General features: G+C 55.8%; 7 protein-coding genes across 7 annotated transcripts; 2 read left to right on the plus strand and 5 right to left on the minus strand.

Annotated features, from left to right (window-relative positions):
- Positions 1-359: 359 nt before the first annotated feature.
- Positions 360-836, minus strand: BU25DRAFT_308697 (uncharacterized protein; the record flags this gene model as incomplete). Its single annotated transcript, XM_033702097.1, has 2 exons — positions 360-648; positions 778-836. Coding segments are annotated over 2 exons (348 nt in total), but the record flags the coding sequence as incomplete, so codon positions are not given.
- A 750-nt stretch (positions 837-1,586) lies between these two features.
- On the minus strand, positions 1,587-2,120 carry BU25DRAFT_448907 (uncharacterized protein; the record flags this gene model as incomplete). The annotated part of the gene is made up of 1 exon (XM_033709613.1): positions 1,587-2,120. One exon carries the CDS (start codon positions 2,118-2,120, stop codon positions 1,608-1,610), a length of 513 nt encoding a protein of 170 aa, XP_033561359.1. The 3' UTR covers positions 1,587-1,607.
- BU25DRAFT_411234 (uncharacterized protein) lies at positions 2,115-2,502 on the minus strand (the record flags this gene model as incomplete). The annotated part of the gene is made up of 1 exon (XM_033706505.1): positions 2,115-2,502. A coding segment is annotated over exon 1 (349 nt), but the record flags the coding sequence as incomplete, so codon positions are not given.
- A 1,662-nt stretch (positions 2,503-4,164) lies between these two features.
- BU25DRAFT_431746 (uncharacterized protein) lies at positions 4,165-6,749 on the minus strand (the record flags this gene model as incomplete). Its single annotated transcript, XM_033708674.1, has 4 exons — positions 4,165-5,224; positions 5,270-6,032; positions 6,085-6,580; positions 6,669-6,749. 4 exons carry the CDS (start codon positions 6,747-6,749, stop codon positions 4,165-4,167), a joined length of 2,400 nt encoding a protein of 799 aa, XP_033561361.1.
- Positions 6,750-7,800: 1,051 nt separating this feature from the next.
- On the plus strand, positions 7,801-9,502 carry BU25DRAFT_303024 (uncharacterized protein; the record flags this gene model as incomplete). Its single annotated transcript, XM_033702021.1, has 3 exons — positions 7,801-8,207; positions 8,252-8,854; positions 8,905-9,502. Coding segments are annotated over 3 exons (1,608 nt in total), but the record flags the coding sequence as incomplete, so codon positions are not given.
- A 1,895-nt stretch (positions 9,503-11,397) lies between these two features.
- BU25DRAFT_342317 (uncharacterized protein) lies at positions 11,398-14,103 on the minus strand (the record flags this gene model as incomplete). Its single annotated transcript, XM_033702903.1, has 3 exons — positions 11,398-11,446; positions 11,501-11,659; positions 11,804-14,103. The coding sequence occupies 3 exons, from the start codon at positions 14,101-14,103 to the stop codon at positions 11,398-11,400; spliced, it is 2,508 nt and encodes an 835-aa protein (XP_033561363.1).
- Positions 14,104-14,433: 330 nt separating this feature from the next.
- Positions 14,434-16,509, plus strand: BU25DRAFT_440346 (uncharacterized protein; the record flags this gene model as incomplete). Its single annotated transcript, XM_033709168.1, has 3 exons — positions 14,434-15,090; positions 15,134-16,363; positions 16,436-16,509. 2 exons carry the CDS (start codon positions 14,434-14,436, stop codon positions 16,214-16,216), a joined length of 1,740 nt encoding a protein of 579 aa, XP_033561364.1. The 3' UTR covers positions 16,217-16,363; positions 16,436-16,509.
- Positions 16,510-16,550: the final 41 nt, after the last annotated feature.

Genomic DNA, 16,550 nt, shown 5'->3' on the forward strand with positions numbered 1-16,550 from the left:
GTGTAAAGTGAAAGCAAGTCGTCTCCAGGACGATAGAAGCAAAAGCGCCAGCGCAACATACAAGATAGTACAGGGTAAAGGGGTGACAAGGAAAAGAAGATGATGGGACATTGAGAAGCTTGAAGACGGGAGAATAGCTTCTTAAACACCAGAGATAGCTGGGAGACGCAGCTCTGTTGTCGGGAAAACCAGCACATACCACTTTTCAATTGTGTGGCGTGCACAATAGCAAGCGGACCACCGGACAGCGCGGTGTGCCATGGCATCACGCACCGCAAAATCTTCTTTTCACCTCGCCATCCGCATACCAGCCATCCGTAACCCCCTCATCACCTCCCGCATCCCATATCCGCCATCTTTAAATTCTCCCCATTCTGCGCCATTGCATACCTTACCCTCATCACCAGCTCACCCAACAGCTTCGCATCACCCTCCCCACCACCCTTAACACTGTTCATATCGATCATCACAGCAACCTGTGACTGTGCTACGATTGCCAGCCCCTTGGCGCTGGGGCTGTTCAGTTCGTCGGCGAGTCTTTGATTGCGCTCGCGCACGGCGATGGCTTTTAGTTGTGTTATGGTGATGGAGAATTGATTGAGTTGGAAGTCGGATTGTGTGCCGTTGGCGGGTGGTACGAGAGGGGTGCTTAAGGTGCTGAGGGTTTGGAGGGTTTGGAGACTGGATGAGTCATTAGTCGCTGGTTGGGAAGATTGAGTACAATGAAGCTGTGTTAGGAGTGCGGATTGAGGTATGTGGTGGAGGTGAAGGACGCACCCTTGTAATTCTTGCTTCTGGATGAACATGTTCTCTTGTATGCCTCCTATCAATTGAGTAACTTTCCGCGCATCGCAGGTACGGTTCCCTTGCGCCTGCCACGAAGTCACTGTTGGCAACGCATATGTGCAGCCAATCGTCATAAACAATGCAATGAATTTGAGCAGCATTTTGTGTTCCACCTCACCAAAAGAGCCGATGGTCAGAGGACGTCAAGTGAAGAATGAACGGAATTGCAAAAATTCAGAACGAGTGGTCATCTTACGGCTACATGCTGTTCCGTTGAAACGGCGTTGAAACATGGTGTTCACAGGGCCGTTCCGCAAGCTTGCTGAAGCTTAGTATGCAACGGCTGAGCGTAAGCCGTTTCAGCTACGCGGTGACAGGTTGTCGTGGAAACATGCGCACTACAGCATTTGCAACCTGAGCTTCACAAGCATTTTCGAGCAAAGCCAGGTAACGCCAATGTGTTCGATGTGATGGTGAGGGTTGACGTGCAGAATGATGTTGGATTAGGATTGTTGTGCGATTTTAGCGTGCAGATCTGGCCAGGTGTGCCTGTGCAATGGTTGCGGATCTGCAATATAGCGTTCTTGCACCGCATTCGGAACGCACATGCAGCCTTACAATTGGATTCCGCACCATGCCGGAAGCTTCAGATTTCCCTATTCTGGTGGCGGTGAAGGCCAGTTCACGCAATGTATAATAACAAGATGTGATATTCGAGTTATTACATTCAAAAGCGAGCATCGCTGCAAACAGTCTTTTCTTTGATTCTTGTGTGTCCCAGTTTTGCGAAAGGTTTGCACAGCAGCACTTGCCATCAAGATTCAGGCCTCTTTCACTGCTTTCTCGATCTGCATCTCGGTCCATCGTCGCAGCAAGCGCAGCAAACATATCACGACTTGCGCCTCTGCTCCATCGCGTTCCATCTCCTTGGATTCGTCTTCTCCTTCGTCAGGCTCAATCTCGTCATCGTCGTCGAGTTCGTCAAACTCGATCGTCCCAGGAGCACGCCCCGACCCCTCTGTCCCTAAACCTCTTTCAGACTCTACTTCGTCTTGAGGTGTGCGGTGCTCTGCGCCATTATTTCGCACATCCTCAGTTGCTCTGTCTTCGCCGTCTCGATCCATCTCCTCTGCGTATCCATGCACCTCATACCCCCTCCTACTATTGCGTCTGTCTCCCGCTTCGAGACCGACTCCATCGTCATTTTCCTCCTCCATAAGATTCTCACCCATGATCACCCCCCAACACTCCCTCACAGCCTCATACACCCACTCCGCCCCCTCAAGCACACACCTCCTCTCCCAATCATCCCTCTTCCCACCAACAACCGGCATTTTATCTCCCAAATCGCGTATCACTCTAACAGACTCATACCTGTGTTGCGCAGGTAGTCGTCGAATATATTCTCTAGCGCGATTTGGGCACCTTTGTGGAAGGGTGCGAGGTCGCGGGAGGGCATGGAGGGGAGGACGGGGTAGGTGATGGCGCAGGTGACGGAGGACAGGGAGAATGGTTGTGTTGAGGTTGGTGAGCATGACAGGAGGGAAGCTGGGGGTCCCTGGGGTCGGTGAGGTTGGGGTGGGGTGTCGGGTGGTGTCGTTGGATTTTGAGGCGCGTTTGTGAGTGTGAAGGACGGCGATACAGGCCTCGAGGTGCCGGCTGTTGACGAATCCTGCGTGGAGGAGGATTGAGTTCTCTTGCGTTCCATGTTGCGGCGTCTCTGGGGCAGGGGGGCCAAGTTCGAGGGTTCGACGGCGAGAGTAGACGGGGTGTCGTTGTGAGACTGCTGTGGGTCGGGTACCGCTGTTTGATCTTTGCTGCCTGCGTCTTTGCCCTTTCACTAATGAGATTGTGCAGATCAAACTTCGCTACAAACATACCTCTTGGACTGGGTTAGAGGCTAGTTCCGTCTTTGGGTCTTGCTCACCATCTCCTCTTAATGACTTTCGTTGCTGCAAACAGCTCTCATGCATCGGCCAGGAAGACGGCGCCGATTTGTTGCCGTGCGCCTCGAGTGGGTAGCGAAGCTCTTATCGTTTTCTAAGCTTCTTGCTCAATGAACAGGTCTCCAGTGCGCGATAATGCGCTTTGCAATATACGCACCACCAAATCGCTTCGGCTCGAATTTACGTGTGAGCTGGTCAAGATGGCTGTCTTGAGGATTGCGAGCGCGCGGCGCCGAATGTGAGGTGTAAGGTCGCATCTCAGACGAGTTGCGCGTTTGCGTTGACGAAGTTTGGTCAGTGCCTCCTCGTCAGTGAAGCTGTCAGTCCAGCACCTGATAAAGGTCATGACGACAGAGGAAATTCGGTATAATGATCGATGGAGAGACTGAACATTGAGGTGTGAACCGCGAGGTGAAGACTTAACCGGTCAAAACTCGCTAGGCAGCCGCTGTTCCTATTGGTGTACCGATGACCCGTGGCGGAGGTGAAGGCAAAGTCCCCTTGATCGCGGCTGCAGACCATTCGTTCTTTTGCAATCTCAAAATTGAAATGTGTGCGTTCCGGCGTCGGTGAGGCAGCTCGCGAGTGTACACCGATTTTACGAGAACGATGAAGTGTCAACATGAGTGCTCTTCCTATGCCAAACTCTCTGCCTTGATACAAGCATCAAAATCAGATGCTGTTTCGTGGGAAATGTAAAGAACAGCTTGTGAAGATCTGTGCGCAAGTGGTCAAGGAGCTCATAACGTCTGCGACTGAAGATAGCAGTAAGGTGTCATGTCAATAGGAACGAAACACATGCGCGGAAACTGCACGGATATACATGGGATGACAATGGCGAAGGAAGGCGCGGCGCAAATAATAATATTTGATTATACATGTTGGCGGTGCGCTCAGACCTGCTGTGCACATCCACCTATGAGGCTTCACACCACTGTTGAGCCTCTCCTTCGATACAAGCACATGTGTATCGCGCTGCTGTTCTTTTGTGCTGGTCACTACAATGTAGCGACACGCTCGAGGCGAGGCTACACACGCGTCATATTGTATTTCCGTCTACGGAAATACGAGGAGCGGCGAAGTTGTGCAGCGAGACCCCAGTCTGGGGTGGACCAGCCTCGCCACAGTAAGTGAGCTGGTCTCGAGTCATGCGCAACTCAATTCGGCACTCCTTGGCCAAAAATGGGCTGACCCCGGGTGGAGATCGCCCGATTAGTAACCGGATCCACAGCCTTACGAGCGCCACCGGCATTTTGCGGCATAATGCGCGTGGCTGACGAGCGACGTTTCGGAAAGTAGCTGCCTCCGTCGGATACGAGTCGGTCGGAAGTCGCTAGGTCGTCGCTGAAGTTTCCTGCTGGGGCTATATTCATCCGTGAAACATACTCCTTCGCGGTGGTACATATGACTCCGCAGAATGTTTGTTGGGTTTTCAAGAGAACGTCTGCAATTGTGGCGGTATGAACAGCTGGTGGCTCTGGTGGATCATCTCCTCGATCTTGCTTGTTTCGTTCATCTCGAAGTCGTGCATGAGCTGCATCTGTTGCTGCTGGTTGAGACCATTAGCTCTGGCCTCCTGGCTCCATCCTGGGTTAAGGTAATCAGCCATCTCGTAGCCCTGGTTCGCCGCATAGAATTCATTGTACAGTGGCGAAGTGAGAGGCATTGTCGGTGCATTGTATGGGTCTTGCTGAGGCATTGTGAAAGTTGAGTTCCACTGAGGCAGCTCGGCGAATGTCGTTGGAAGCGAAGTAAACTGTGTAGTAGGCGGATAGCTGAATATCGGCACGTTCGCATCGACCGAGGTCTTCGGGCTCGGATCGTAGTGCTGCTGAGGCTGCTGGGGTGGCTGCAAAGACGAGTGTTGACTTGACGGCGAGCTTGCAAAGTTCGAAGAGCTAGCTCGCACATGTTCGTGGCCGAAGAATTGCTGTCCCTGGTTTGGTAAATAGCCGAACGGCGGTTGTACGTTGTCCGAGGGCGTGCTCACCGATGCGGTGGACGCTGTCGCAGGGCTCGTTGTCCGAGATCTGTTGTTGCCATCCACAATACTGCCTGAGACAACTGAAGCGCAGTCGGATGGCGAATTGGCCGTGATGGGCACATCACCGTCCTTGTTGTAAATCTCCATACACGCCCCAATGAGGTTATGGTACAGCTCCATGGCTGACGCAACACCGGGCCATCGGTCAGAAGCAAGTCTGATTGATTCCATTGCTACGTTCAAATGTCCTTCAACCTCTTCACGGCTGTGTAGAAGACGCACTTCCTGGTAGGACAAGGTCCAAAGCATGGTGTTGATGCACATGAAGATCGCCTGTACGAAAATCCATGTGACATCAACAGATTTTGTATCGATCTGCCTCTTACTCATGTAGATGTTGTACTGGCATGCATCGTAACAACGTATGGCAGCTTGCAGCGAGGGTCTTGGTACCTGCGGCGAAGGACGGTAGATAAAGACAACCATGGTGTTGTAGCGTCCAATGAACCTGAATCAATCAGCAACAATGAGTATGGAGAAATTACATACTTACCAGACTTTGTTCAAGCCGGATCCACCGTCCATTTCAGGGCTTGTATCTCGCCACGCCTCGATCTTATTTTGTATCTCCGCGAACCATGGATGCTGGTCGTTCTGTGGTTCGTCTGTCTTTTTCTGGTATAGCTTCTTGCGAATCTCCAGCTGCAACAACCGCATCTTGTAAAAGTGAATGCCAATCCACTTCTTGAGCGAGGCCTGTGGTGCCGGCTTTATGCCTTCCCTGGAGATGTATACATCGTCGACGAGCTCAGCAAAATTCACATCAATGTGTTGACGTCTCGCAGCGAAATGGGCCGGTCTTCCTAGACTGTGCGAAAGACCGTAGTCCATGGTGAGTAAGCTCCAGAAGAGCCGCCGCCGCATGTCAACCTCAAGCGGATCAGCGGGCCGACCACCGGGCCCTCTCGTGACCGTCTTCTCTTCGTGCAATCCCAGAGCTTGGCAAAGTCGCATACCGAGACCGATGATGTAGTAGACTGCAGTTCTTGTAGGCGTGAGAAGCGAGTATCCAGCTACCAGGCCGAAGCATTGCAGTGTCTTAAGGTTCATTGGCTTGATCGCAGCTTCGAAGTACTTCAGGGCGGCAAGATAGTAGCTGTCGGCGAGACCAGCATATTGCGTGTCCATCTTTTGCAGGCTGATGGCGATGACCATGCGCAGACAGTAGTTCTGGTAGGGGTCGGTGGAGCCATTGTATACATCCTCGACGTCCTGGGTGAAGGTTGGCTCGTGGAATATGGGGTACATGGGGTGCACTAGGAGGACTGTTAGTAGACTACGGCTGGGCTGAATGCAGGTCATACGTGCCTTTGCAGTAAAACAGCTCGACTAGCAGATTGGTGAGATCTCGATTTGGCAGCTCTTCAGCCGCAACGTCGCTGACCAGGGGGTACACCTTTGACGTTGGGCGCTCGTCTTCCTGCTTGAACGTGGCCTTGATTGACTTTTGCCGTGCGTGGGGCACAATCTCAGATATGGTTTTCGACTCGGTGAACTGCTTCGCCAGCTGCATTACCAGCCGCGTGATCGTGATGCCACTCGAGGGCCCCAGGAACTTGGACTCGTCGGTGTCCTGCACACGCACCGCTGCTGCCCCACGCATGACGTCCTCGGCATCAGGCTCGACATCGTCCCTCTCGAGGTCCGCCAGCTGCTTCTCGAGCTCGCGCACCTTATGCTGCAGGTGCACGACGTAGTTGCGGGGGATCTTCCTGCCCTTCGTGGGGTCGTAGTATTCGCAGTGCGAGTTGGTGCGCTCGCAGGGGCCGCAGCGAGGGAGTCCGGGGTCACATCGTGTCTTACGCTGCAACGGGGCGAATGTCAGTCGCAGTTCCTCAGTCACTCAACAACCACAGCTGTCACGCTGCCTACGGGGATCAGGGCGTCCTCACCGTCCTACACCTGCAACACGCAGTCAGTGTGTGCGCAATTCTGCTGCCCTGCACCCCGTTTGCGCCATCGGCGGCTTCCATGTTTCGGCGGTCACCTCAGGCGTGAAGGGTGACGTGCTGCTATTCTATAAGGCTCGGCTTTTGGGGTGGGGAGATCGGCACGCACGTCCATAACAGGAGGAATAGCAACAAGGGCACAGAGGGCAGTGGTGACAGGATTTGAGGCCTGCGACAGCACACAATGAGGGCACCGAGCCTGCGGCACGTCCCAGGGAAATGCAGCGGCCTGTCGGAATCCCAGCGCGGGTGTTTTGATGTACAAAACGTTTGCGCGTCCCTGACCGGCCTTCACAAGGAAAAAAACACGGCCCAAAGCACCGCTGCGCCAATCAGACGGTGCGATAAAGAACGCGGGAATGAACAAAACTGCTGCTGGCGCGGGCGTAGCTTTAATGATGACAGGTCGAGACTGTGCAGCAGAGGCAGCTAGATTTGGTCCTCTCTTGCAGCCGAGGCAACCACCGTGATAGGCCGCTGCTCATATTGGGCCTCGACCACTACCTACACTGCTTTCCCGGCGAAAGGGCACCGCAGCTTCCACTCCTGTCAATCACCAGTCCACAAGCTGTCTCACTTCGAGCGCCGCTGTGATTCTCGAAGTCACTTCTCTGCAGGCGGCGGCTATTCGAGGTTTGACGAGCCCTGCAAGGGTCCAGAACCTCAGCGGGCCAGTTCACGCCAGAAGGCGCGCGCAATCAACCGCCAACCCTTGGGAACGCCACCCGTTGGCCGCTCAACAGCACCCAAAGGGTCCACCGCTGCCAGCACAGCTGAAAGGAAAGGCGTCAACTTGCGTGCATCCGCGGACCTGCTTTGCGGCCTCCCACGCTATTCCTTCAGTGTCTTCTGTAGCACCGAGCAGGTAAGTGCATCTTGTTTATCGTAGCCATGGGCCGAAGCGTGAGACAGCTGGTGCCCCTCGCGTCCTGCTGCTGGCCTGAGTTCTTGGACCCCTCTCCATGTATAGAATCCGCTTTGCCCAGAGTCCACATACCACGTGGTTGTCGAACGGCCGTTCCCCATCATGATCACGTCCAAGGAAGCTTACCCCTCTGTTGAAGGCAACGACCTCATGGTCCTAGAGACACCACTCCTCCGAGTGAGCCGGCCTGTCGCCGCTTGCTCGCGGTGTCGAGCAGCCAAAGTCAAATGCGATGGCAAGCTGCCAGCCTGCACAGCATGTGAAAAGTCGAATCGTGCTTCAGAATGCTCAAGCACAAACGACCAGTTTGCAAGAGGCAAGGAAAGGAGCTATGTTGCCACACTCGAAGCACGAGTCGAGCGGTTGGAGAAGAAGATCCTGGAGTCGAGAAATAGGAGGAAGTCATCGACCGTCTTGATGTTGGATTCGTCTGAAATTTCCACCCCTCGGAGGACTTCAGTCGACACCCTGAAAGCACCAAAACCCATCAGCAAGCGTGCAGCACGGCGGAAGGAGGCATCACAGATCGATGAGCTGGTCTCCGATTTTGGTCTTCTGTGAGTGAGCCAACATGACTTTCGAGCAATTACTGACTTCACAGCGCGGTCAATGCTACCGCAAGAGACTTTTATGGCTTCACAACCGAGATGTCGTATGCTAGACTGATCTTGTCAGCTGCTGTAAAAGAGGCTCTGCCGACTGGGCTACACAAAGCTCTGCCCGCAAAGTATGCTGCCATACCACTGATCCAGCACTTCCTGAACAATATCTTCACTCTGGTGCCAGTCTTCGAAGAAGCTGCCCTGTATGCTTCGGTAGATGCCATCTACCAACAGGGTGATGTCGCAACTCCTTGGGACAGATGGATTGTACGCATGGTCTTGGCCATCGCCTGTTTGTCGCAATCTGAGCAGCGAGGTGACACTCATTACTCGGATGCCGTCGGCCATGTCAATGCTGCCCTCGAGAATGTCGAAGACGTGCTGCATCCTGGCTACGTGACAAGCATTCAAGCCCTGGTCTTGTTCACCATCTATGCTGCCATGGACCCGCACCACTTTGACAGCTGGACTCTCATTGGTGCGGCCTCGAGAGCAATGATAGATCTTGGGATCCATCAAGATCCCTCGAGGAACGTTGCGGTGTCAAAAAGCAAGCTCGAGGTACGAAGGCGAGTATATTGGTGTGTCTACGCAATCGACCGGTATGTTAAGCACTTATGCCAATACCGCTCCTCTACTAATTGAGTCGCAGATCCACATCCCTTGTGCAGACCAGGTCTTTCTCGTTTTCGGACGAAGCAACCCACGTGGTTTTCCCTTTCCACAACGCTGCTACATCACCAAGATACTCCTCACCGCAGGCTGTGGTCTTCTTGCAGAACTTTGATTCCGCGCTCGATCTGTTCAGGATTCGTGAGATCCAGTCCGAGTGGTACATGGACCTGTTCCAATCTGGACGTGAACCCTGGCCGGAAGCATATCAGTACATCTGGAAGCAGTACGCGAGAATGACGCAGTGGTTTGACGACATACCGCAAAGCACTCTGCCAGCGTTCAAAGCCGGATTTGAGCTGGAGCTACTCTACAGCTACGTCTACATCTTGTCGCCGAGTCCACGCGTACCTCACATTGACGAGTATGCCCAGCGGCTGATTTTCGAACATTGCATCTCGTATTCAATCAACTTGCTCGCCACACTTACCAAGCCTTCGACGACCACCAAGCCGCCTGTCACCTTCTACGACGCCATGCGGGCGTACATGACTGGTAGGCAGTTCGTCGATGTGCTCTCGCGCAATCTAGACGTCCTTCTCAACCCGGTACCACCCTCGCCTCCAGCAACGTCAACTCCGCCCATGGCCTCGGACGACCCGCTCGCTCCTCCTGCGCAGGTTAGCCCACCGCCATTTCCCACGCCTCAGATACCGGAAGGGCAGATCACGCCTCTTGATCCAACAATGCGAGCGATCAATGCCCTCAACGACTTCACGCAAATATTGTCCAATTTTGGTCTCCGTTTTGGCTTCACACACTGGCGAGACCGCTTCCAGAGGGAATCAGCCGCACTGTCAGCGCAACTCTATCAACGCAAGTCAACGTCGCCGCATACCTCCCCTCCACCACATCAGATGCCCACAACAGCCTACCCTCCTCAGTGGGTACCCATGCCGTCCGTCTCACCACACACGCCCGGAACGATGTACCCAGGCCCGACTACACCGCCAGCTTTGTTCCCGCAACAGAGCAGCCCCTATTCAGGGTCTATATCTTACACAGGCAACCCATTTGATGCGGCGACACAGAGTCCGTACCAGCAGACGCTACCTTACGACAATTCTCCCCAACCTCAGCAACAGCATCCGCATATGTACGCAACGCCTTCTCCGCAGCCGATCCCTGATATGCCCCAACCGACCGATGGGAAGCGTAGAGCCATGGTCTATGGTCAGGGTATAGCTCGGCAGCATTCAGGAGGACAAGGCCGAGAAAACGGTGTTGCACACTCGCATGCAGCCTCGCAAGACGGGACGCACTGGCCCCACGCAGGACAGGTACAGCATCAGCAAGCGCCGAGCCAGGTCGACAACACTTGGGCACAGGGTACGACTCACGATGGCGGCGCAGTGCAATGGAACCAAGGCGCCGGTCACGGAAACTGGAGATGAAAAGTCATGGATGGGTTTACAACGCCTCACCGGTGCAATTCACGGCTGCACAGACGAGTCAAGAAGCGAAGCTCAACAGCAAATTCTTGCTGTCGTGAAGAAGTTAGGCGCTGGTACCTGCAGCCGTCATACGAGGCCACGCAATTGACTAGCGAAACGCAGCTTTGCCGATCGGTCTCCGATCAATCCGTCACTAAAAGTCGGTATCCCCCGCAGTGTCAGTGTGGTCGACTCGGTCTAGAACTGTGGAGGTGGAGGATTTTTCGTAGACCGGCCTAGCGCGGCGCTAGGATATGCTAAAAGGCTTATCTCAATCACAGCAGTACGAGACAGAAACCGACAGTGGAGGCGGTGGAGGCTTGTGCAGCAGAGCCTCGTATTGCGTCAGGTACTGGTGCTGCTTCAGCGAAGGAACATGCAGCGGGTGCTCCACAAAGGATGAGAGGCTTACCGCATGACAGATCTGGACACATTTCGAGGGCTCCCGCCGACTTTCACAAAAGCAATTTGTTTCAGACGCACACACTCACACTGCACATCCCAAGTCTTCCAAACACGCCATACGATCCATTACCATATACTCCCCACCCGGTATTCTTCGTTCTCCACGCAACGCGATCTGAGATGAGAGGCTGTGCCGCATCTGTTCTACTCAAACACGCGCGTGGCATGGCCCTGCAGTTGGAGCGAATGCGAGTAGCATGATGCCGGGCAGTAGATAAAGGATGTACAGTGACGTTGTCCCATCCAGGATATTCGAGCGATGAGGAGCGAACCAGCAAGGTCTGCATGCGGGAGCAGGAAGTTGGAAGTTGCGAGGTATGGAACGCGGTGTTGATCGGTGATACAATGGCACCAAGACGCACAAGTTTGTCAGGCGTAGGATAAGCGGTGTATAGCAAGACGGCTCGAATAAGCTTGGATATTGCAGGGACGTGGTAGAATTGGCACGCGGTTCATTGTTGAACTGACCGAGCTTGTCGCATTGATCGTTGTTGATAATCTGCTTGCTTGCTATATGCTCACGTGCTATGCTCCTCTTCTCGTCCTTCTCCGCGCATCAACGACGTCGCCGGCACTCAAGGGTTTGCGAGCGCGAGACAGGCATCAACCGCCAGTCCAACCCTGCTTTCGGTCAGCACGCCTTGTTCACAGATCTTGTCAATTGGGGTTTGGACTTACCGGCCCTCCTTCTCCCGAACGACGTCCTCGATAACATCCCGATCCAACTGCGGGAACATGCCCGTCAGCGTCTCCACCACCACCCTATGCTCCTGCACCTGTATTCTCCTCACCTGCTCGGCCTCCGCGCTCGCTTGCCGCGCCGCTGCATCTTCAGCGCTTATCCGTTCGCGCTGCCGCCATTCTTCGGAGGGGAGGCGCGGTTTCTCGTTAGGCTGTTGATGGGTAAGCTGTTGATGGGTAAGCTGTTGATGGGTAAGCTGTTGATGAGTAAGCTGTTGATGCGGATGGAGCTGTTGGGACGAAGCAGCGGCGCCGGGGAAGCGCTCATGCCCCGGCTGCTGCTGGTGATTCGCATTAGGGGAGAGCGGGGTGGAACTGCTCCTTGGCATTGAACTTCCTGAAGAGGAAGTCGCGTGCGTGTCGGTGTCGCTGAAGATGCGGCCAATTGTACTCAACGGCCGCTGGATCGTGCGTAACAGTCCTGCCACGGCGGCGTTCTCTTCCTCGGGGGAGTCGTCAGATTCCTGTTTGGAGCGGTTGCGCAGCGAAGTCGAGCGCCGTGGGCCTGCGGTCTGCGCGTCCATCGAGTTCCGGGTTATGACCTCTGGTCGCGAGGGCGAGGACTTCTCGCTGATGTGGTGGTAGTGCGGGGACGGCATTCTGCGATGGTTCGATGTACTCGGGTGCAGATGCGCCGGCCCGGCAGCCGATTCTGGATGGATTTCCGCAGACTCAGGGGCGTGTTTCTCGGCGATTGCGCTCACGGCTGCTTCGACGTTCTTGTCGAATTCTTCGTCTGTCACGGTGAGCGAGGTTTTGTCGAGCCCTTCGATGAATTGCACGGCGCCCATGAGCGAGGAGATGTAGTAACCGGCTTCGCCGCCGAGTTTGTCCTGGTTCCGGAAGCGGAGGATGTATTGTACGTTGCTGACGAGGTGGTCGGGGTTGGCTTGTAGGACTGTGTATATGAGTAGGGGGACGAAGGCGTCGGCCGACTGGTCCGATTTCGAGGTTCGTAGGAAGCCGAAGATGACTTTGCAGCAATTGAGGATGCAGATAATCTTGTCGCGGGGCGCGCGGTACGTTTTGATCTTGAGCAGTTCTTGTTGTGCGAGCGCGAGGAACTTGCGGCCTTTTTCGCCAACGTCTTTGATATCGAGATGCTCCTCGCGCACCCACTTGTAGATGCGCACCTTTTGCGCAAGGACCTGGTCGCGCTCGACGTCTTCTTGGTGTTGGCCCCGTCGCCCGGGTCCGGCTGGTTCTTGGCGGCGTCGCCCTTTGCGCGGTGAGGCTGGTTCTGGAGGAGGGATGGCAGGAGAGAACGTCTGGTTGTACAGCCTGTTCATGACGAGTTTCTCCATGCCTTCTCGCGCGTTGTCGAACTCGGCGTCGGAGACGGTTCGCCAGACCTCGCATTGTGCCATCTTCTTGCTGATGAACTCGAGGAAGTCGCCGATGATCTTTACCTGCTCATGCACCATCCACTGCTTCTTGCCGAACTCAAGCAGGAACGAGCGCAGGAACTTGGCGACGGGGTCAGCGGTGCGGTGGCGGAGTTGCTCGAGGAAGCGGTGGAAGTCGAAGGGCAGGTCTGGCTCGGGCTCTGGAGCTGGCTGCGCGGGCTTGTACTGCGGTGCATGTGCGCTGGGCGACGTAGGCTCGACGAAGGATGTATTCGTCCCGACGCGATACAGCGACGACGCCCTCGGCGGAGGTGATTGGAGAGAGTGCACTGAGGCTGTGTCATCGGCCGGGGTTGGGAGTGGCTTGTCGACGGGTACGAGGCTCGATTGGCGAGGAGGGAAGGCGGGGGACTCGAGCAGCGGGCCTGCGAACTCTAGACGGGGCGACGTGATCTCCTCTGCGCCTGGGCCACCGCTGCTGTGCTCGAACTGCTCCATGATGCTCTGGATCTCCGACTGGTCGTCGTTGGCGACATCTGCACCACCGTCCAGCTTGGACGTGTAGTCTGCCGCAGCAGCATCTTCCGAGTTTCTCGCGCTCTTGTCGTGCCGTGCCAGCGGTGACGTCGAGCGACTGGGCCCATTGCTTGTGCACAGGTACTTCTCGTCTTTCGGCGGCGGGGGCGGCGGGGGCGGCGGGGGCGGCGGTGACGGCGAGCGGACAGCTGTCTTGCCGGCTGCCTTGCCGGCTGCCTTCTCTGTGGGCGTTGGTGCTCGAGCCGGGGTTGAGTGGAGGGCGATCTCTTGTGTCTTGGCCGTGAGCTGCTCGACCAGCTCCGCAGACGTTCGCTCGTCTGGCTTCGTCTCCGCCGGCGCAGTCTCTGCGCACTGTGCCGGGGCAGACGAGTCTTGCGCCTCTTGCGCCTCTTGCGCCTTCTCGACTGGCTTGGTGTCCGCAGTCGCTACGCCATCGTCTGCCAACCTCTCTCCTCGAGCCTCTGCAGCCTGCCCCGCCTTGGCGCCGTCGTCTTGCTTGGCCTTCTTCTCCTCTCCAGACTGCTCGACTTGCCCCGCTGCAGCTCCAGTGGACGCGTTCAGGCGGTCTTCCTGCCCCTCGTGTGCGTCTTCCAGCGGCTCTTCATGTGGCTGGTCCTGGCTTGCGGCGGGTTGCGGAGCTGCGTTCGGGGGAGACATAGGCCGCGTTCGGCGATGCGAGTGCGGAGAGACTGGGAGTCGCGGCTAGCAGGTCCCCATGAATCAAAGGGTAGCTCCGGTACGCTTCGGTGCGAACGGTACTCGGCCTGGGCTTTGCTGTGTGGTGTTGTGCTGCGCCCGCGCTGAGAGTTGTCCGCATGGCCAAGCAGCCAGCGGCGTCTGGCACCCGACTGCCGCGTCAAGGGTTCTGTCGTGCACGAGCGCCATCCGCCTGAGCCAGGCTGAACCTGCCTGCGCCTGCCTGCGCCTGCCTGAGCCTGCCTGCGCCACAACACCACAGAATCATCGCCAACTCGCTCAGCGTCCTCCATGTGCGGCATCTTCTTCTCCCTCAGTCCCCATGGCTACATAGCTCCAAATGAAAATACTGCAAAACTCCTGCGCAACCGAGGGCCTGACCATACGGGGCTGCATCAGTCAGTCCTTTCACACCGGGCAGATGGCAGCCAGCTGCATGCGACCTTCTTGTCGACTGTGCTGTCGTTGCGAGGCACTGCAATCGTTTCGCAGCCACTGATTGACGAGAGCACACAATCTGCGCTCTGCTGGAACGGGGAGGCTTGGTCCATCCATGGTGATGCTGTAGCAGGCAACGACTCCAAGGTTGTTTTCGACCTCCTGTTGAAGGCGTGCGCCACAAGGTCGTCGCGTGGTTGCAAGTCTGCAGTGATCGAACTGCTGTCTGGCATACAAGGCCCGTATGCAGTCGTGTTCTACGACGCCGTGAACAATCACATCTACTATGGCAGGGACTGTCTGGGTCGACGGTCTTTGCTGAGAAAGTCCACCCCAGACGGTTCTCTTGTGCTGTCCAGTGTAGGCGACATGGTCATAGGTGAGGCATGGGCTGAGGTAGAAGCCGATGGGATCTATGTTGCCGATCTCAATGATGTCGAAAACCCTCTCCCCGTTGCACACATTCCTCACGCTCGGTTGGGTGAAACAGCAAGCTCTGCACTTTCTCTTGTAGGTAGGTGCTGCACATCGAGATGCTTGCTAATGTCGCCAGACCCTGCCATTTCCACCCATGAACCGCGGAACCCCTCACGGCCTTGGCCCAGATCACCAAAAGACGCTTGAGTTGGGAGCGTCGTTGCGTCGGTCTTTAGCCCTCCGCATACAGCATGTTCGGGAAGCCTTCGGCCCACCGCCAACCAGCACACACGACGACGCAGCAAGGGTAGCAATCCTCTTTTCTGGTGGCCTCGACTGCACGATCCTCGCAAGGCTTTGCCACGATCTCCTCTCTCTCAACGAAAGCATTGATCTGCTCAACGTCGCCTTTGAGAACCCACGCATACATGGCAAGCTAGAGCCCGGCACCAGCCCCTACGAGCTCTGCCCGGACCGCATCACAGGGCGATCGTCACACGGAGAACTCCAGCAGGTATGTCCAGGGCGCCGCTGGAGGTTCGTCCAAGTCAACGTGCCCTACACAGCAACGGTAGCACATCGCGCAACAGTAATGGCGCTCATGTATCCTCACAACACCGAGATGGACCTCTCCATATCGTATGCGCTGTATTTCGCATCGCGCGGCGTCGGCGTCACTACTTCCTCTTCTTCTTCTTCCTCTTCTTCTTCTTCTTCCTCTTCTTCTTCTTCTTCTCCCGGTCGCGCGACAGAGCCATACACGACACCCGCATGCGTGCTCCTCTCCGGCCTCGGGGCTGACGAGCTATTCGGCGGCTACCAGCGCCACGCCACCGCCTTCGCCCGGCACAGCTACCCAGGCCTGATCGAGGAGCTCGAACTTGACTTCGACCGGCTCGGCAAGCGCAATCTCGGACGCGACGACCGCGTCATCAGCAACTCGGGCAAGGAAGTCCGGTTTCCGTATCTCGATGAGGAGTTTATTGCGATGGCGCTGAGGCTGCCGGTGGAGGAGAAGTGTGATTTTGGGTGTCCGCAGCAGAGGCCTGAGGGCAGTGAGGATGTGGTGCTTGAGCCGGCGAAGTATGTGCTCAGGAGCCTTGCGTATGAGCTGGGTATGAAGCGTGTTGCGCTGGAGAAAAAGAGGGCGATTCAATTCGGCGCGAGGACGGCGAAGATGGAGACGGGGAAGACGAAGGGGACACATATTTTGATATGAGTAAGTACCAATTCTCTTCTCTTGGTGTGGGGTGGCAGTGATTATAAAAGGCCAAATGGGAGAGACACCAGGGCTCCCTCGGACAGCGTCGCTTGAAAGTGGCATGTCTATGGCTCGAGGTGTCGGTGAGTTTGAAACTTGTAAAAGGCAAGTCTGAGTCTTGCATCTCTTCATCGTAGCACACAGCACTAAAAGGCTTTGTTACTGACGCATTTCTAGAAGACATTCCTTGGCTTACCCGGGAGGACGCTGCAACGGCACAAAGGCACCTGCCCTGAACGAGGCATGCCGACATGGGGAGTTGGGAAACCTCCCCTCAAGGCCCTGAGTCCCT

Source organism: Macroventuria anomochaeta (assembly GCF_010093625.1).
Source record: "Macroventuria anomochaeta strain CBS 525.71 unplaced genomic scaffold BU25scaffold_18, whole genome shotgun sequence".
NCBI lineage: Eukaryota > Fungi > Ascomycota > Dothideomycetes > Pleosporales > Didymellaceae > Macroventuria > Macroventuria anomochaeta.